At 51.7% G+C, this 19,917-nt stretch overlaps 6 protein-coding genes across 6 annotated transcripts; 2 read left to right on the top strand and 4 right to left on the bottom strand.

Moving 5' to 3' along the window:
- Positions 1-1,150: 1,150 nt before the first annotated feature.
- KD926_007083 (NADP-dependent oxidoreductase) lies at positions 1,151-2,284 on the bottom strand (the record flags this gene model as incomplete). Its single annotated transcript, XM_053101228.1, has 1 exon — positions 1,151-2,284. The coding sequence occupies one exon, from the start codon at positions 2,282-2,284 to the stop codon at positions 1,151-1,153; it is 1,134 nt and encodes a 377-aa protein (XP_052960761.1).
- A 532-nt stretch (positions 2,285-2,816) lies between these two features.
- On the bottom strand, positions 2,817-4,055 carry KD926_007082 (phosphatidate phosphatase App1 family protein; the record flags this gene model as incomplete). Its single annotated transcript, XM_053101217.1, has 1 exon — positions 2,817-4,055. The coding sequence occupies one exon, from the start codon at positions 4,053-4,055 to the stop codon at positions 2,817-2,819; it is 1,239 nt and encodes a 412-aa protein (XP_052960760.1).
- Positions 4,056-5,285: 1,230 nt separating this feature from the next.
- Positions 5,286-6,538, bottom strand: KD926_007081 (ribosome biogenesis TSR3 family protein; the record flags this gene model as incomplete). Its single annotated transcript, XM_053101206.1, has 3 exons — positions 5,286-6,022; positions 6,079-6,215; positions 6,306-6,538. The coding sequence occupies 3 exons, from the start codon at positions 6,536-6,538 to the stop codon at positions 5,286-5,288; spliced, it is 1,107 nt and encodes a 368-aa protein (XP_052960759.1).
- Positions 6,539-6,914: 376 nt separating this feature from the next.
- On the top strand, positions 6,915-9,344 carry KD926_007080 (VHS domain protein; the record flags this gene model as incomplete). The annotated part of the gene is made up of 8 exons (XM_053101195.1): positions 6,915-6,984; positions 7,060-7,147; positions 7,217-7,292; positions 7,371-7,664; positions 7,734-8,006; positions 8,074-8,449; positions 8,527-9,080; positions 9,144-9,344. 8 exons carry the CDS (start codon positions 6,915-6,917, stop codon positions 9,342-9,344), a joined length of 1,932 nt encoding a protein of 643 aa, XP_052960758.1.
- A 3,388-nt stretch (positions 9,345-12,732) lies between these two features.
- KD926_007079 (uncharacterized protein) lies at positions 12,733-13,970 on the top strand (the record flags this gene model as incomplete). The annotated part of the gene is made up of 2 exons (XM_053101183.1): positions 12,733-12,800; positions 12,863-13,970. 2 exons carry the CDS (start codon positions 12,733-12,735, stop codon positions 13,968-13,970), a joined length of 1,176 nt encoding a protein of 391 aa, XP_052960757.1.
- Positions 13,971-17,769: 3,799 nt separating this feature from the next.
- KD926_007078 (gamma subunit of 5'-AMP-activated protein kinase) lies at positions 17,770-19,632 on the bottom strand (the record flags this gene model as incomplete). Its single annotated transcript, XM_053101172.1, has 5 exons — positions 17,770-18,187; positions 18,279-18,457; positions 18,517-18,634; positions 18,699-19,168; positions 19,249-19,632. 5 exons carry the CDS (start codon positions 19,630-19,632, stop codon positions 17,770-17,772), a joined length of 1,569 nt encoding a protein of 522 aa, XP_052960756.1.
- Between the last annotated feature and the right edge of the window lie 285 nt (positions 19,633-19,917).

Raw genomic sequence — 19,917 nt, 5'->3', positions numbered from 1 at the left:
TGTATGAACTAGCCGCCGAATGCGGTCCAATGCATTTTTGTATGAGGTGTTTCTTATCTTTCTGATCGTTTGTTTATTGTCTGTTGTCTGCCGCCTGCTTGTTTTCGTCGTTTGCCTCCGTCGACTTTTCTACCCACATTTCATACCGTTTCTCGCCAGGGGTAAGTGTATTTCCTAGAGTGTGCACGATGCAGGTGATTGACCTCGCTTGATACCAACTAAGGACACGGGAGAGGAGACTTTCTCATCCACGCCAGCCATACCTGATCACGAAGCCCAGCTGGATTGCGGCATCGCCGAAGAGAACATAGAATAAGGACACGACAGACCCACCAAGAAAGGAGAAGACGAGGAAAGCTGGCGAAAAAAGGAAGCCGAAGACGAGAGGAGACCTAAAAAAATAAGCGGAGGAGCGAGCTTTTAATTCATGACCTTTTTCTTTTATCCTTCTAGTATCCCTTCTTATCTTCTTGTTTATGGGGTACCTAACATACTTTATATCTTCCACCCCTTTTTTCTAATTCAATCCATTACTTTTACTGTCTTTGTTTTCTATTTCTTGTGAATGCTTGATTTGTGTCTTTTTCTTTCTTCCTTCCTTCTCCCTATTCTTCCCCTTTCAAACTACCTTACATAGGTGTGTATGCGCGTGTATTATACCGGGGGTCTATTGCCGTGTTCTGCGTGGGTCCTCTTTGTTTGCTCTGTTCATATGCCCTCTTCGAGTTCGTCCTTTCAATCAGCTGATGATCTTTTCTAAGCGTTCGTGTCTGTCTGTCTGTTACTCTTTTTTTTCTCTTCCTTCCATTCATCCTTGTTGTTACTTATTCGCAAATACTATATCTATTTATTTTTTTATAAGCGTTCAATTCACTTATCTATCGATGCTAATGTTCTACAGTAGTTACCTGAGTTACGCATGAACCGAGCACACTCGTTAGATGTTAGATAAGTAAATGAATAGATATTTACATTGATAACTAGTGAAAGTAAAACAAAACAAAACAAAGTCTATATATAGACTTGTTTGTACAGATAAGATAAAATAATTACCGCTCATGATGACATACCCACAAGATTTAACACCCAAAACCTATGTATAAATAGCAGTTCCCAGACCAAAAAACAAACATAAATGTAAAAATCATAATCAGATATTCACCCGAAACACCATCATCCCACCTCTTCTCCCTCCACCAACACCCGCGGCCCCAGAGGCAAGAACATCAGCCCCGTTCACAAAGTCCGAGATGCCGGCGACACGGCCACGTACCGAATCCGCCTCAACTAATTTGGCGATCGCGGCGAGGGCCTCCCCGTCCGGCTGGACGGCGATGAAGCGACTCAGAAGCCCGCGCTGATGGGACTGGGCGTCTTCGTGCGGGGTGTGGTTGTGGACGGGACCGGTGTCGACAGCCGTTAACACGACGCCATTGTCTTTCACAACGGCGGGCGAGTGCGCCTGTCGGAAGGTCTGCGTACCGGCGCAGTCCAGCACCAGGTCCACCGGGTCCCAGGCCCGGGAGCGGAAGATGCCCGCGAGGTCGAATTCCTGGGGCACAGGTAGCGGGGCTTCGATGATCTCGTCAACTTGGGCTTCGGTGCGCAGGTAGTCGGCCTCGATGGGAGAGCAGGTAGCGCAGATCCAGGGCTCGTAGTGCGGGAAGAGGGATGGAGAGCGGAGGAGCTGTAGCATTTGCGTGGCGACTTCGTTGTTGCGCGCGTTGGTGACCAGGACGCGCAGGCTGCGCCGAGGGGTGTCGGTGTCGGGGGAGTTCAGGCGCCCGTAGGTGAAGAGCGCTTGCCATCCGGTGAGGGACGGGAGAGGGATGGTGGAGGCTTCAGCCGCGCTGATGTTTTTGGGTTTCAGGGCGATTTCATCCTCGGTGGCTAGGGTGTAATCGGCCGCGGCGCCGTCGCGGGTATGGCTGATCAGACCGAAGACGACGTCGTCGACCTTGAAACGGGGGCCGTCGGGACGGTAGTGATCCTCTGAGGGCGTGCTGATGACGGTACCGCAGAAGTTGTGGAGGGGAATCTGGGGGATAGACTTGGAGGGGTTGAGGGCGCGCGCAAGTCTGAGCCCGTCGTGGGAGAAGGCTGCTGTTCGGACTTTGATGAGATATTGGTTCGCGGCTGGTCTGGGTGTCGGGAAGTCAGTGTCGAAGATCATCCCCGAATCCTCGCGAGGAAGTCCCGAAGGCTCCGTGGTTGTACTAGCTGTCGAAGGTGGGCAGTGGTAGAGTGCTCGCATGGTTCCGGGGACAAATGTTTGCTCGTCCATTGTAGTTGAGTGTGGTTTGGCAGGCTTCATGGCGTTCCGGATCAGACTGTGTGAGCCAATGTAAATAATGGACCATCGAAGATTCCACAGATTGCGCCGGTTTAGTTGGGATGTTGGCTTAAGTCTGATGAGGCTTGAGAAATGGGTGGTGCGTCCTACTTTATTTCTCGCCGGAGAAGACTGTTTGCCTCCTGGTCATACTATCAAGTATTCGAACCCGGAGGGACAACTTGGAAGATCGTCGTTTCCAGAAGGAAAGTCTGGCCCATGTCTAGTGGAGAGGTTCATCCAACGAGAGGGGTTTGAGATAACTCTGGGTGGTTATCGCTGTTGACAGTGACTTCGATGACGACATGCCCTCATATTGACGTAACGGCCGTTATGCATGCTTAAATGCACCATTCGTGGACCAAAACCATGCTTTGTGGTTGGAGGACCTTATCTTTCGTCCATAATCATTTGGTGCCGGAAAACAGAAAGCATGAAAAATTAGGAAAATGTGCTACCCCGCGACTAACATGGCATGTGGAACCTAGGTTGTGTTGTTGATCTTCAGCTCACCCAGAAGGTTCGCCACTTCATCAGGCTGTTCGAATACCTCCCAGACATTATCTGGGATACCTTCAAAGGCCGCCCCAAACCGCTCTGGGGAGTTCTGTTCCTCTAAATGGGGAACATCGGTGACCTTTCGAATCCAGATGGCCTGGATCCAGTTCGGATGTTTCCTGTAAATCTCGGCGTAGGCTTCTGGATCTTTCTGGGTCGAGTCGCCAATGCAGAGAACCTGGCGCTGAGGGAACCAGCGTCGGATCTTTTTGATACGGTCCATTTTGTATTCCATGGTGTTGACGGTGAAGGATTTGACCAACTCACTGATATCCATCCATGACGAATCCCGAAGGATCAGCGTGCCAGGGTTGAAATGCTCCTGGATAAACCCTCGTAAAAAGGGGTACAGATTATAAGGAGATGCTGATAGGTAGAACCATGCTGGTGTGAGCTCTCTGTGGATGCGGTAGTAAAGTTCGGGCATTCCAGCAATGGGAGTAGGTTCCTCTGCAAAGGTCGTGCGAAGGATCCCGGTCGACTCGGATGTTTTCGTGTATTTGATCGTATCGTCGATGTCGGATATGACGAGCCAGCCTTCCGGACCCGCGAAGACAGTGTTCATGGACACATTGCCCGCCCAGCCTCGGAGGTATGATGGTAGCGAGGTCCCATCAGTGATCTGTTTGTTGCTTATTGTTACATCTTGGCTGGTGATGCCACTTCCGTCCGTAGGCCCGATCTGTCGAATGAGTGCAGTGTTGTTTGGCAGAGGCGTTTCGAGCATCATCAAGTGTGCTGATGCAACGTGATGCAAGAATGGTCGTAGTCGTTCTGCCATCCGATGGCGTGTCTCTCTTTGGGTGCCTATTTCTCCATCAAGACCGATTATATCTGCGATCATTGCGACGATTTTGCTGATGTCTTTGCGGCTATCCTTCCGAAATATACAAGCGACGACCTCAGCATGCCATCGTCTTTGTCCGGCGGGTTTCGGCGTAATGCGCTGATAAGCAGTGTTGTCGAATAACCACACCGTGTGCTGATGGACGTCGGCCGCCTGTATTGATGGTTGTTTCCAAAGGAAAGAGGTAACGAGATTGAGCATGCTCCATTCGCGCTTCCAAGGGCGGCCTCCAAGTCGCTCAAGTTGTTTAATTACTTGAGAATTTTTGGTTCGTGAATTGGACGAACCTGCCCTTTCAACGACTGCAGGGCGTTTCATGGTCTGGTGCAATAAATCGAAAACTCGAATGATCAGATGGTTAGATGTTTGCCTCCGTCTTAGGTGAAAAAGGAAGAAAGATCAAAAGAAATGAGGAGAGAAAAGCAGTAATAAATGGCTGCCAAATGCCCAGAATTTCTTGATCCATTCTTATAAGCAAGAAACCGTGGAGGCCACTCGGCCTTGTGATCGATGTAGACATGGACATCCCCGCTGCATACACCTCCAAGCCACGAGGCAGTGACTTTGCCGCCGTCGTTTGGCCTGAGTCATCATCAGGGACAGTCAGGCGAACTATGGAGGGATTAAGGCTGAGGATGATTGTGGAGAGTTGACGATCAAGCGTTCGCGACGAATGAAGCATGCAAGCATGCACTTCGAGGGAGGTTGCGTTTTGCCGCTTGGCGCCCGAGTTCCCCCAGTCAGCCCGGCGATGCTTGTGATCCTATCAGATCAGTCGGTTCCTCGCCCGGCACCTGACCCTCCCAAGGGGACGATGTGAGATCTGATCGAATCAGTCGCTGGAATGTGAAATAATCCCTGCAGGAACGTGGTCAGACTGGTCAGTGAACGTGAACTCGGCTCTATTATTACTCATAGCATGGCAGGGAATTGTTGCTGCCTCTGATGTCTTGCATCCTATTTAAAGAATATGATGTAACCGTATCTGCAGAATATAATATCTTGCGTAAGAAAAGGGATGTGTGGGTATGTAATCGGCGATGGTACCTGAAGATATCGTAGAAAGTAGGTTGAGCGAGGCGACGCTCCTGTCAGGTGTACTACCTCCGCCCTGTTTCCTCGGTGTGAGAGGGTGTTGTTCGATAAGAAACTGCATGTGACTGTAAGGTATCGATTGAATCATATGCACCAATCAAGAAATGTAACAACGGTTGACTCATGCTTCGATGGGGGTGAGGTGAGTAGGCGAAGTGAGGAAGAAAGAGGAAGGAAGGAGACAGCGGAGGCGGTGCCCATGGCGGCCTTAAGGCACCATCAAGAATAGCCGGTCATTAATTTCATTCAAGCTTCATGGCATAATCTGTCCTAGATTGGCTCATTCCATTCGTGGTACTATACATAACAAAATCTTTTCTCGTAAATCTGATCCCGCGACTAGGACCCGCTGCATGGCCGCCCACGCCGATGGTTTTCGAACAATAAAGTGCAGGAAATCATTGTGGAGAGACTTTTAAACGCAGCACCTCGTCGGGGTATAGAGTTCATCATCTACCACCTCTTCGGGGCATCGATCGTGGTACGCGAAAACGACGCACTGTAGGTCTCTTTCTTCTTCTTCTGCGACGCGGCGATGATTCCCGTTCGATCCGTTACGGGCGTCGCGTTGATGATATTGTCGAATGCTTCATCATCACTGCCCTCGGCAGACCCAGACTCGGCATCTGAGTCCTCAGCCGGCTTTGGTTCCGGATGCGCGATCTTTTCGGGCTGCGGTTTGTCGGGAATCGAAGGATTCTGAAACGATTTCGACTCGAGGATTTTGCGACGGATTTCGGCCATTTGCTCTTCCTCCTCTGAGTCGTCCGAAATAGCGAAGGGGTCCTTGTCCTCTTCTTCTTCCTCATCCCCATCCTTGTCGCTCTTTTCATCGTCGTCGTCATTCTCATCCGAATCGGAATCTATCACGGCTTTCCGATTCGTGTTTCCGACGGTCCACATATCGTCGGCACCTCCTTCGGCGCGGCTGTCTTCATATTCCTTCTCGATCTTAGCCAGCCACTCCTCCTCTGTCCGCTTGATATCCTCCTCGGTCTTGCAAGCGGCATATCGCTTCAGAAGCTTATGGTTGATCTCAAGGAATGCTTCGCCGTAGGGAAAGTGTTGGAGGACCTCGCGAGCCCAGTCTTCGTGTCCGCAGATACAGAAACAAGCTGCGAGCGCTTCGACGCAGTTGAGTCGCCAGGGTTTCCCGTAGTTAACTGTGTTGGCGGCAATCAAGTAGGGCACTGAATTCAGTCAGTATACATCGCACGCATATTGAAATTGTCCGATTCCTCCATACAGAGTCTTTCACATCTCCCGCCGATACGTGACCACGGGACTTCCTTCACCCTCACCCAGGAGCATTCCACTACAGCGGCACCAAATTGTTCCAGGAGTTCGCTATCGGCCGGGGACAAAATCTTTTTCGCATTCGGACTGTAGCGACCGTGTTAGTTGAGTGTAGGGAGTCGTCGCGACAAGACTTAGAAGAGAAAGAAAAAGACGCAAAACATCGCGACCACTTACGAGACAATGACTCCGGGGAATTTTTGGCCAATCGATAATTCTCGCATTAACCCATGCTGCATCAATCGTTTCCCCGAGCATCTTTTAGGGTCGCAGTGACCCAAATCCCAACAGGCGGCCTTGAAGGGCAGTCTGGAGGAGGCTTCACCGTCACCGCGGGGTACTGGGCGTGGGCGGGGGTTGGAGAATTTCTTTCCTCCTCGTGAAAAGTTGTCCTTCTTGTGTCGAACCATGGTGAGAGAAATCCGTCGTTGGAGGTGAGAATCCAGCGACTGTCTGCGTTAAATTCGACGTGGTATCTTGTCGGGGGAAGAGTAGAACAGAAAAAGAGAGAGAGAGAGAGAGAGACGGAGAGGAAAAGTGGTGATCGGCTTAAGGCCGGCGACGGAACCGCCACACGTGGAAGACTAAACCAAGTTGCTAAGGCATCTCCTAACGCTGGCACTAACCTCTCCCCATCTCTTTCCTCCCACAAGTTTATCGTCTTTGCTATATACCCCTCGGTGCTGGATTCCTAGCCGGGGAGTTTTGGTTTATTTCTTTCTCTCTCTCTTGTTTTTCTAACCCCGTCTCTCCTCCGTCGTCACCCTGGAGGCCGCTTCAGCACGCATGGCAGCTAGGGACCGCTTTGGTGGTGTCTACGCTGACCTGGGCCTGACACCACTGCAACGAGCTATTCGTACGTCGGGACAATTCTTCGGCAGGGGACGCAATCCGCATGGTCCATTGGCTAACCATTTTCGCATCTCTTCAGGAAATGCCTGCGACATCTCCCACTACGAACCGAACCTCGCCCTGAACCTCGAAGTTGCGGACTTGGTCAACTCCAAAAAAGGCAATGCGTGAGTCGCGGATCCGGTTCTTGGCTGAGGAAGAGGGGAAGGGGGGCCTTTCTGACTTTCTTTTTACAGTCCCCGTGAGGCCGCACTCGAAATCGTCCGTCTGATCAACTCGCGGAATCAGAATGTCGCGCTGCTGGCGTTATCGGTAGGTGTTTGGGAGGCCCGAATCTCGGAAAGCAATCTGGTCGGATGCGGGGCTGACGTTTGATGGATGCCACGGTAGCTACTCGATATCTGCGTCAAGAATTGCGGATACCCCTTTCAACTCCAAATCAGCACAAAGGAATTCCTGAATGAGTTGGTGCGCCGGTTTCCCGAGAGGCCGGCTTTGCGTCCCTCGAGGGTTCAACATCGCATCCTGGAGTCGATCGAAGAATGGCGACAGACCATCTGCCAGACGTCGAGATACAAGGAGGATTTGGGCTTTATTCGGGACATGCACCGTCTTCTCCTCTACAAGGGCTACGTCTTCCCGGAGATTCGCTTGGAGGATGCCGCTGTCTTGAATCCTAGCGACGTATGTCTCGTCCCGCCCGTGTTTCTTCCCTTTGCGCCAACCACAAGATGCCTGACTGACCATCCCTAGAATCTCCGATCGGCAGAGGAAATGGAGGAGGAGGAGAAGGAGGCGCAATCGGCCAAGTTGCAGGAACTTATCCGACGAGGCACACCGGCCGATCTACAGGAGGCCAACCGGTTGATGAAGGTAATGGCCGGGTTCGACAACCGTCACAAGACTGACTACCGAGCCAAAGCCGCGGAAGAAGTGTCCAGGGTGCAACAGAAAGCCAAGATCCTGGAGGAGATGCTACAAAGTCACCAGCCGGGCGAGCAGGTTGCCGAGGGAGACGTGTTCGAGGTAAGGCATACACAGGGTCTGAGGTATTCGCGCGCACAAGACTCGGCTTACTGATGGTGCGGCATAGGAACTCGCCAACGCACTGCAAAGCGCACACCCGAAAATTCAGAAGATGTGCGAGGAAGAATCGGATGACCCGGAAGCCGTGAGCAAACTGTTGGAAATCAACGATAGCATACACCGCACCATTGAACGATACAAGCTTGTCAAGAAGGGTGACCACGAGGCTGCGTTGCGGATCCCCAAGGGTACGCTGGGCACGACGACCGGTGTGTCGAAGAACGCCAACAACGAGCTGTCTTTGATCGATTTCGACCCCGAACCCAGCTCCAACGGCAATGCCTCGCAGGCGGCCGCCGGTGGCAGCTCCTTGGAGAATGACCTGCTCGGGCTTTCGATAGATGAGCCCGCGCCCATGGGCGGAGGGATCTCTCTTGGACCCTGTAAGTGGACTCCTGGAAAATCACCCTCGGGGTCTGATGTTCTGATCTGTTTGTCGCTAACCTATGTAATTTGCAAGCCAACCCGCCAGCGGCCTCTGCCACGCCACCCGTCCAACAGGCTCCCGCCGGGTTCCAACCCAACTACGATATTCTGTCCTCGTTGAACTCATCGCAACCAATCTCGCAGTCATCGTCGCCCCGACCAGGACCGTCGCTGTCCCAGTCCCAGAGCACCACGGCCACTCCACCGCCACCGGCCGCGGTCGACCCCTTTGCATCACTGGTGTCGGCCAGTCCCCGTCACGCCAGCCCGTTCCCGTCCCAGAGTCCCAAGCCGGCGCAACCCTCACCGGCAAGGTCCTCCCTTCTTGATTTGGCGGGTGCTTCGACCACGGACCCGGCCAATAGCGCCACGAAGGAAGACGACGAATGGAATTTCGCCTCGTCGCTGCCGGAAACGAGCGCCCTGCCCAGCGTGAACCGGGTGCAAGTGTTGAACACCTTGTTGCGGATTGAATTCGTGGCGCGACGACACCCGCAACAGCCTCGATTGATCCATGTAGTGGCCTTGTTCTCCAACGCCACGTCCCAGCCATTGAACGAGCTCCACTTCCAAGTGGCCGTTGAGAAGGTATCCCTCCCTTCCCCTATTTGTCTTTCCCTATTTTGATCAACTGCTAAAACTCTTTGATAGTCATACACATTGCAACTGCGACCCCAAACGGGACGGGACGTCGCCCCCCAGCAGACCAACGGAGTGCAGCAGGAGATGCTCGTTGACGGAGTTGAGACGGGCAAGGGCAACTCGATCAAGATGCGATTCAAGGTATCGTACCGGATGGGCAACGAACGGAAAGAGGAGCAGGGAATGGTGCCCTCGCTGGGGATTGCATGAGTGAAACAAGGGGAAAGAAAGCCAAAGGAGAAGTATACAAACGTCACTACGGATTTTTTTTCTGTGTGTTAGTTTTTTCGAACAGCCCTGCATTTTTCTTTTTCTTTTCTTCTCTTTTCTACCTGCTTATACCTGATTTGTTTTTTTCATGTGTTTCTTTTTTTTTTCTCCCCCACCAATTTCTTGCTATCAACATGGACATGTTTATACTTTCTTGAGCGATAGGAGAGAAAAAAAAAAACTGCATTTGCAATTGAATTTGCCCGGAATGCATTCCTTCCCTTCCCATGCGCCACTGTCGCAACCATTTCGACCTTGAAGTAAAGAAAGTAAAGGTACTGGAGAGGGTTTAAGGGTTTAGGGTATTTCCCGATCCGGACCTCCAACCTTAACTCTGTCTGCATTCCTCATTCCTCAATCAACAGAACCTAACCCCATTGATCTGTAAAAAAGGATACCAGACATTGGCACGGAAAAAAACAAAATAACAGAAAAACCCTCATCAGGGAAGCTTATCCCCTCTTAGCATTCTTCACCTGTGAAGATCGAAATATGGGCGAGAATTGCCCGAACAAGACACACCGGAGTGGCGTTGTCCGTGGCGTTCGGCCGAAACATGGATTCCCTCGAGGCTGTCTGGAAATAGACTTACTGGTGTACACCATATTTACTTACTACCTTAGGGTTCACTGGATTCTGGAGTTACTAACTAGAGTTAGTTCCTACAAATGTTCTGTCTCTCTATGGGTCGAGCTCCGCATCGGGCCCTTTAACCTACGAGACGTGGACCCAGGTCAAGCGGATGATGATGGAAGCAGAATACAGTACTGTGTATGGGGAGACTCGCTGGCAATCGGATACGTGATTGCGCAGATATGAAGTCAGCGGACCGATTCATCAGCAAGAAGGCAAGAAGGAGAGAGTGCGACGGTGATAGTCGGACATCGGACGTCGGCCATCTGGAGACGGCTGGGCCCGCCTAGGCCGAGGGAAGGGAGATAGAGGGATGGGGGAGTGGCAAACTGACAGCAGATACAGGAGATTGTTTGTTGTCGGACGGATCACCCCCGTGTCCCCGAGTACTGGACCTTACAGTAGCGTGCTGCAGGAGCGGTACACTCCGTTGGTTGGAACCTACCTAACCAGCGGGCTGGGCTGGGCTGGGCTGCAGTGAACTCCGAAGGTGAGCGAGGTCGTTCTGAAAATGATAAGATGGTATAGGTATACACCACAGCCACACGCCATAGACTGGACAGACAGACAGCTCCTACTAGAATCAGTCGAGATAGTCTAGAATGAGTTTGTCGACGAGTTTCAATCGAAAAAGGTTACAATCCTTCCCAGTTGGGAATGTCCAACCTCCTTTTGAAAGGAATGAGGAAAGAGAATATACTCCATACTCCCCGCCATGGCTGTTTATCCCCTCATCGCATGTCCTTCGAGGGATTACCCCGCATCAGGAAGATAAGGAAAAGGGACGCCATGGCTTGGAAGAAGTCTCCTACTAGATTATCTTGCTTCCAGGATCCTCCCTCCTTCCCACCCATCAACATAAAATTTCCCGACCGCATGATTCAACGGCCGAATTGAAAGGGGATTCGAGGTACCATGCCCTGCCCTGTTGGGGAGGAGACGTGGCGGCGAGGGTGGCAGGCGAGAGTGGGCAGGGGATTGGGCGCCAGGGCTTGAGATGGCCCTTGACCCTCGGGCGAGGAGGGAATGGCGAGAGACACGAGGAACCGAAAAACCGGATTGGCGGAAGTCTATACGAGAAGGAGAGAATGGGATGGTGGTACCTTAACGTTATCACATTCACGAGTGAAGGTCAACCCTCGAGTCATTCCAAATCAGTCTGGAATTAGGATTTCTGGTTGATCATTGGAGGGGGAAAGGTTGAGTTTAGGATCCTCTTCCCCCCGTTCCTCTAGAGAAACAAACGGTCTAGCGTCAACGGCCAGCGCAGTCTAGGCGAGTCCCCGGGGCGTCTGGGAGGGAAGGCGCTAAGGACGTGCAGATTCCCCGATTGAGCGGTGGCAAATATTCCGATCTGCCTGAAATTGAATACTACCTATACTCCGTAGAGTCGTCAACACGGAGTTGAAAGTATTTTGTCCGTTCCTTGGAGGTCTCAAAAAAAGGACATCGACCAGCAGGACAAGAAATCAAGATCAGGACGGAGATGTCCGAGCGAGATAGCAGATCTAAACCCCCACGACGATCTCTCCATCAGACAAGTTCCCACGCCGTCGATCCCCGAACTGCACCGCTTACGACACCGGGTCCGTGCCCCGATCGATCGATGCTGGCTGACTCAGCCCGGCAGGCGCGAAGGTTTGTATGGCGGCCTCAGGCCTCAGGGTTTCCCCGGATTTTCCCTTCCAGTCGATCCGGTCTTGCTCGAGTTAGTATGAGAAGACATAACATACAGGGTTCAGGGTCAGCTACGACGCTCTCTGCGCTAGTCTCTTGGGTTTCTCTTACTACTACTACTTCTTCTACTACCACCACGACCACTACTACTTCTATCAACAAGTAGTAGTAGTAGAAGCACTACCACTGCACCGGGACTGCAGTAGCACTCTGTCCACCCAACTACAGCTGCTCGGTCATCCCTGACTAAATCCGTTCCATGGAGCAGACTGGAAAACCCCCCCCTCCCCCTCCAAAATACCAGTCCGAGGTAGAATTCAACGCAATTGATTCGCTTCCGTTGCCCCTTGAAAATGGTTCCGGGTTCTGTCGGCTTTCTTCACTCGCTCTGCAACCAATATCCTCTACTTCCATTTTGTCTGCAAATGCAGAAGAACAGAAAAAAAAAAAAAAGAAAAAGCCTTACCACGGGCAGGACTGGGATCCATGGCCACCCTGCCCTCAGGATACCGGCGTCGAGACAACTCTGGGCGAAACCCGGAACCATGGATCCGCCACAGCGAGACTTTCGTCGGCCACAAACGCGCCGACTGGCCCGGTTCATCCTCTCTAGCCTGCCCCATGGCTCGTCTAGACCTCGCTACCTCGCTGGATGCCGGGCGGCTGCTACTACTGCCAATGTCGGGGGGTTCCATGCCTGATAGCTAGCTATCGGTGCTAATGCAAACCTTATACTGCTGGGTCCGAGTGGATAGCGCCCCTCCTGTCCGTGACCTTTGCTATCTCGCTATTTAATATCGTCCCTTCTGCCCTTTTCCCCTCTACAGTCTCCTTCGTGTTGGCTGCTTATTTGGACTTGCATTATTCTTGAGATCATCAAATATTGCGAGCTCCCTCTTGAAATGAACTGACACATCTTGAACTCTCTCGGACATTCCTATTAGCCTGACTCACCGGTCAGATCTTCCCACATTCTAAAAATTTCTTTTTCTAGCCCATCGCAAAAAAGTTGGCTGCAATGGCCTCTCCCTCGATCGATCTGGAGGTCTCTCCCAACCCTCGTACGCGAGAGGAGAATCAAGAACGGTGAGCACGAAATTTCTATCACCTTCTGATCTACTCCCTTGTCTAATCGAGCGATCTTGCAGGGCTTTTATTGCGGCGTCTAGACGCAAAGATCGCAGTCTCGACGCTCGGGTGGAGTCGGCCAACCGGGCTTCTGCTCTGCACAAGCAGCGCACCGGCAAAGGTCTTCTCATCACCCGAGAGATCGTCGAGAAGGAAGCGATGTACGAAGAAGTGGATGACCGCTACCAAGAGAAAATCAACCGCATGCTTCAGGCACAGAACATGCAGATCCAAGACCAATTCCATCATCACGTCCTCGCGGCGCTGGCCGCTCGTCCGTCACAGCAGGGCATTCAGCAACGTCGAGCTGCCAACATGACTCCCCGCGCCTCGATGGGCGGCGGCATCCGCAAGATGAGTCTGGATCTCTCTAGCATGCGCTCGTCCATCTCGGAGGGCATGAACGGGAGCCCTGCCACCAGCCCCGTCGTGGTAAGCCACAGCCAAAGCAACAATAATAGCTACATGATGTCCCCCACATACGACGGGAGTAACTCGCCGTCGTATCCCGAGGTGGTCCCTGGCTCGACGGGCCAGATCCCATCCTACATCGCCGCTGCTACGCCTCAACCGGGGCCCGCCGTATGGCAGGCGCAAGCCTTCGGCCCGCCCTCATTCCGGTCCCCCTGGGCAGGTTTCCAACCCTCCCCGATGCCGTCTCTGACAGGGGACATGGGGATGCCCGTTCGGCAGCAGTTCAGGGATCGTATGGGCTCAGCGCCCGTCATCCCCGTGCATGGGTTGCCCTCGGCGTCCCTCCAGCCGGGGCCCAGACCTATGTCCCAACATACTCGTGTCCGATCCGAACCCCAACGATTCCCATCCGGGACGACGTCGCCCCAGGTTGAGCTGGTGGGCACCGAACCTCTCCCGACCCCTGATCTCTGTCCCACCCCCAGCACTCCTCACTCGCCCACCTCTACCAACCGGAACCCGGACATGATGGGGCTCGAGACCCTGGGCAAGGAGGACGAGGGAGGTATCCCCTTTTCGCACGACGGAATCGATCCGGATTATGCCGATTTCAGCCAGTTTGCATTTACCTTGACCAACACTCCGCCCATGACCGAGGGGGACTTCAAATTCGAAGATTTGGTTGCATTCGATGATTTCCCCATCACCGCATGAGAGTTTTTCTCTCTTCTATTTCTGGAGTGGTAATCAACGGGGATTCATTCTATTTTTACACTTTCTTGGCTCACACTTTGCTACACTGCGAAAACTTTTGCTTTTTTTCTTTTTCTTTCTTTTCCTTCTCTTTGTTTCAGTTATCGTGTGTGGGTGTGGGTGGGTTATTTTTCCGGCAAATGTAACACGCAAAAACTCCGCGGGGTTACGTTCAGGTCGCAGGTGAGAGGGAACTCGGTCAAGGGACAATACCCAGGGATCGTTGGCGTTTTTCATCTTTCTTTCCTTTTCTTTTTTTTTTTTCTTGCTCTTTTCCTTCTCCTTGCCTTGTAAGGAATCGGACATGGATTACGATTGATTGATTGGGTATACGGGTGTACGATAGTTTGGAGCTCCAAGCTGAACATTTTTTTCTTTCTTTCTTTCTTTCTCTTCGTTGCTGTATTTCCACGGATAGATAATTTTAACTTTTTCTATTTTATCATTTCCTTTCCTTTTCTACTTGGATTCCTCGAGTTGGATTCACGATCCATTTCCCTGGGTTCTGAGCTTTTGACAGGGGAAGACAGGTTGGTGGGGTGGAGTGGGGAGGACCCGACACCCCCCAGTCCACCTCAGTAAACCGTACTCATTCCTACGCATCAGCAACAAAAAGCGCAATAGAAACAAGGAAGAAGTAAAATAAGTGGACACCGTACCACCTACCTCCTCCCATCTCATCTCAGAAATGACTCAACAACAAAGCCCGTAGGTACGGTAGGGTTGCAACTTGCAAAGGGGGAGGGAAAGCTTACAAGGCTCCATCCAGCGGAGCCAAGATTCCGCAAACAGCAGGGGAAAAACCGCACAACGCTGCAACATCACAACGATAGAGTTTTTTTGGGTTTTCCATTCCTCAAACCAGAAACCTGGGTAGGGAGAAAACTGGGGTCACACAGTCACTGTGATGGGGGTGGGGGGGTTCCTTGGCTGATTACATTCTGACAACAGAGTCGGTTTATTAGTTGGCTGGTTATCTGCAGCCTAACTAACTAGTTACGAGTTACAACTGCAAGTGCAGAGTTTGTCAGATTTGACGGTCCGGACCTTGCATGCTTGGTTTGGTTAGTGAATACTGAATAGTGGTAGCCTTTGTGTGGGCCTGGGGAAATTAGAACTACACATTTTTTAACTGCTAATTGTTCGTTGATTGAGGTGTTTCTATCTAAGTATTTATTCCTGAAACCTAGGAGAGAGATGTAGCTCTACTATTCGTAGTCATAAATAACTTCATGCTTAGAATCACCTTGTCAACCAATGTACCCTAACTCCTCCCACATCTCCTCTATTCATCTAGATAAAGATAGCTACGACCCGACTCGACGGATATGATCGACGCTGCACGCACGGACCAAAACCAGACCCTCCAGACCGGGACTAGTCCTGCAGCTTGTGTGGGTCTTCTGAATGAGGTATAGTTCTCCTTAGAATAGATAACAATACAGTATCGGTCTCCGAGGGGGAACCTAATCTGTCCTACCTAAACACTACCTACCTAAGTACTGTCTTAGGGATAGAGGCATGAAAAATGCCCAAAGTTGTACCGTCACAAACCACCCAGTAAAATTCCCCAAGCCTGATCCAGTCAAGCGGTCGATCCAGCCAACAGGTTCTCCTCTCTAGGACCTACCTGCGGTATCTTGGCCCCACTATAGCAAGATCCGGAACCTAGGAACTGAGGACAATTAAGTTACTCCGCGGAGAAGATCAGTGGTTGTCGGCTAGTCAGCTCGGCTATCTAGACTGAACTGACTAGTTAGTTAACTAGCTCTGGGGGTCTTACCAAGGGGTCCCCATAACTAACTAACTAGATTAGGAGGCTTAGAGCTGAGCTGACATCTTGCGTGGACATTAGATGTTCGAAAATTGGATAGCTAGGGTGGTTGGATAGTTAATGCACTCAGATCATCAAGGTATGTGCTGCCCTAGAATGGAGTGGATCTATCTGCTGTCTGTCTAACTGAGGGGTTTTTTAACCTACCCCTCCTTGCTTGCTCTTCAGGAGGAATACGGGGTCTGTTTTCAGGGTCCAGTGAGTTGGGGGATTTGGTTGCTTTGAAAGGAATTGACTTTAGAGGTGGAGGTGTCTCTGTTCTGTTTGTCTGTCTGTTTGTGTCTGTTGAAGGTTGTTTCTGATTTGGGAGACCTCGGGAAAGGGAATCGGCAAGATCTGGCCCCCTAGTATAATTGATTAAGGTGTACTTCATACTTGGGTATAGACATGAAGTAGACTGTTTAACATGATCCAATCATTCTGTAGTTAGAACATGGTATACATATCCAGACACCCTCATTAAAATGACAGAAAATCAAGTACACTATATCCCAATTTCTCTACTGTAGATAGGACTCTAGTAAATACATCCTACACATTAATCAACGTATCCTATGCCTAACATCTAGCTCTTCCTGGATAAAACTAATCATTCTATTCTATTTCATTTGTTAGCATATCAAATGAACTCAAATCAAACCATATACCATACCCCAGTGAAAGGCAAGAGGGCACACGATACGTCGGAACCATGTGAGGTAATCAACTTTTCCGCATGCAGCGTCTCATGTCCACCTCTATGGGGAACTTTATTATTAGCATTCGAGATGGCTGGACCTGACCTGTTGAAGTTTTGCTACGTCTATCCACCTACCGAACTAGTAACCCAACCCCGAACCTCCAAACTCACTAGCCCTTTCCCAGCAAGCGATGCCAACGCGTCCCCGAGGAGGAGAAGGTCCAACCGACATGTCAATTCCCAATCCACACAATGAGTTAATAGTTAATGTTCCGTTACTAAGTAGTTAGTAAGGCATAAGAAGTAGGTAGCTCAAATTCAGCCCTCCCCGCCAAGAAAGGCGAATATCTTCATTTGATCTGGCTGATCTTTCCTAGACAAGAATCCTCGAACGGACGGACAAATCTTGCAAGGTCATTGGTGCTCTCGGTTAGTTCTGTCCCAGGGAACCTAGCCCTAGGTGATATCCATGGGACTCTACGGATAGGTTAAGTGGCTGTGAGTGCCACCCGAGACCAGTAACTAGACCTAGCTAGCTAGCTACCTGGCTGGCGGTTGTTGTGGGAAGGGATTGGGGGGTTTAGCTGGTAGTGGTGGTACTAGCACTAGGAGGCTATTCTATTGGGTTGAGTTGGTTTGGTTTGCGTGTGTGGGATTACGTCTATTCCCTCTCTCCCTGGCTGTCTGTCTGGTCTGGTCTAGCTGATTGGAAATGGAATTTGACTCGCTGATTGATAGGGTTTGCTCGGTCCACAGCACTCCTTGGGAGCCAATTGACCACGTCTAATGGATGGGTGGGTGTTGGAGATCGACAGTCACCCTCTTCCTCTCACACTGTAAGTACACTTCTAGCTGTGGATTTGTCAGTTAAAGTATGGATATTAGGTTACGCTTAGGATCGGCGAATTAATGCTCCATTTATCCTGTCGAACCCTTACCCAGAACCAGAGTGACAGGGCCGATCAGGTCGGAATGCGGTATGTCCCTGCTGGATGGTCATTGGATTTCCACACTATCAATCAAGTGGCGATTTGCATTCACTTTCACATTCAGACTGTACCTCTGATGGCTCTAGCTAAACTAAACTAGACTAAACTGTACTGGAAAATAAGCAGATAGGGCTTAAGGAACTTTGTACGGGACGTGCGTAAGCATGGACACAAAAATGAAGGCAAAGAAATGAGAGCAAGGGCAATGACCAAAGATACAAACAAATGAAGAAAAAAAAAAAAAAAAAAAAACCAAGTCTATCGACCGAGTAACTCCCGACCAATCTCACCGCTTCGACGCACACTGATACTCGAACTGCTGCTGCGTCGTCGTCGACTTCGGCTTTCGGCTGGATCCGCCGGACTTAAGCCATTGGCCCGCGCGTGCAGATTCAATATGTCCGTCAGACTGACTACACCCACTAACCGTCCCGATAGCCGTGCGCCCGGGAGCGAGGACACCGGGATCGACGGCCCCATGGCTGCCGTGGGTGTGTGTGGCATGGTGGGATGCGTCTGGCTGCCCAGGGCTGGAGGCAGGGGTGCCGCGTTGACAGCCGGGGGTGACGGTGGAGGTTGCTGCGATACAGCTGGGGGTAAGGGAATATGTCCCGAGGACTGCGAGGGCGTGGGGGGCCCTGAGGATGAAGGAGACAGGGGATCGGTCACCCACAACCTAAGATCGTAGCACCCTGCATGAGCATCTCATAATCATCCAATTGCAGGGCTACAGCAGGGAATCTCTGCTACCTGAGAAGAGAACTCACCGATGGGATTTCGTGGCCACCACCTTGGCAACGGTGTGCGCCAGCGTCGATCCGGGATTCACATGGAAAACAGGGAACGAGTCTTTGCCGTCAATCAGGCCGCGCGTGGATAAAATCACCGAGATGAAATGGGCGCAGGTGTTGTGCAGCAAGGGTAACGAGGAGGATCGCGTAAGAAGCTGCTCAATCAGTCTGGAATCTATCTTTGCCTCCCTTTCATATGTTTCCGTTAACTCACCTTCACGTCCGTCGTGGAGATATTGCCCACCACGTTGAACTGATTATCCACTACGGCGATGGATGACATGCCTTCGTCGTTCATAATTCCCAGCGCCTCGCTGAGAGGTTTGTCTCCACTGCAGATATTGTCAGACCATGTCCCCATTTATCGATAGGGCGACAGAGATAAAGACAACGCACTTGATGGACACCACATCGCGCGATCCAATCCGCAGCTCCCACAGCGCCAGCGGATACAGCTGGTCGATCACCGGGAAGCTGCGCCCATTTTCCCACAAGAATTTGACTAGTCGGAACTGGCTGAAAATTCCCAGCACCTCATTGTCATCGTGTTCGTTCACCACTACGACGCGATGCACGCCTCCGCCAAACGTCTCGACCGCTGCCATCACGCTGGCCGAGGCCGGCAGTGTCGTCATCGGTTCCTTCCGGCCCAGATCCTTGACGTCGCGCAGCGGTATTGTGAGTCCGTCCCGGGCTTTGCGAGCCAGTTCTTCATAAGATGCGAGCATCGCCTCATCCGGGCGCGTCAGCCCCGCGGCGAGTAGGAGGTACGCATTCAGATCCGAGTAATCGAACGTGCCCACGGCCGACCTCTGCTGGCGGTCCTCACGGATCAAGAGCACCGGGGCGCCCGTATCAATTAAAACCTGATGAGGAACAAAGAAAAAACAGACTCGTCAGCTTTTCCGTCATCCGGATTTAACCGTCAACCCGTCATTGAACCCACGTTGGTCGCTTCTTCAATCCCGGTGTCAATCTCGACGAATTTCAAATCCTCCGGACTGACGAGCTCCCCGATGGAGATTTCTCTCCAGTCTCTGCCGGCGAATGCGGGGTCGGCGTGGTTCGGGGCCGGAGGGTTGTCAATCAGGCTCTGGATGGCCGACTGGTTCAGCGACGGTTGTCGGCGGGAGCGCGGGGACCCGGGCGCCCCGCGGAGAGTCTCGCTCAGACTGTGACGGTGTTGGTGGTTAGACGAGCCCTGAGAGAGGCGGAGGGACTGGTTGCGCACGGAGGGGGAGGAGCGAGAATCGGTGCTGGATCGGGGGGATGCTATAGCCGATCCGTTGGAGGTATCGGCCACCGCTTCGGCCGGGACTCGGTCCGTCATGATGGATAGTGGAATGGGGTAGAGGACAGGGTCCTCGATCGGAAAGGGACGACAGTGACTAAGGAGGGTTCGATACCACGATGTAGTTACTGAGAAACACACATTCCTGGCGCAGGATGAAGCGAGAGAGATGAAATGGAACGATATCCATTGCGGTGCCAAATGCCAATCACGCGGCGTTGCGGGGAATCGGCGGTGTCTGGTTGGTGGTGGCCCCACAGCCAATCAGCGGGTGGCGCCTGTCATGACGGCGTCATCGTGTTTGTCTCGTTTGTCTGGTTTGCT

Source organism: Aspergillus affinis (assembly GCF_023601865.1).
Source record: "Aspergillus affinis strain CMG 70 chromosome Unknown NODE_3_length_628324_cov_86_750800, whole genome shotgun sequence".
NCBI classification, from domain to species: domain Eukaryota; kingdom Fungi; phylum Ascomycota; class Eurotiomycetes; order Eurotiales; family Aspergillaceae; genus Aspergillus; species Aspergillus affinis.
This window is presented reverse-complemented; position numbering and strand designations above follow the sequence as displayed.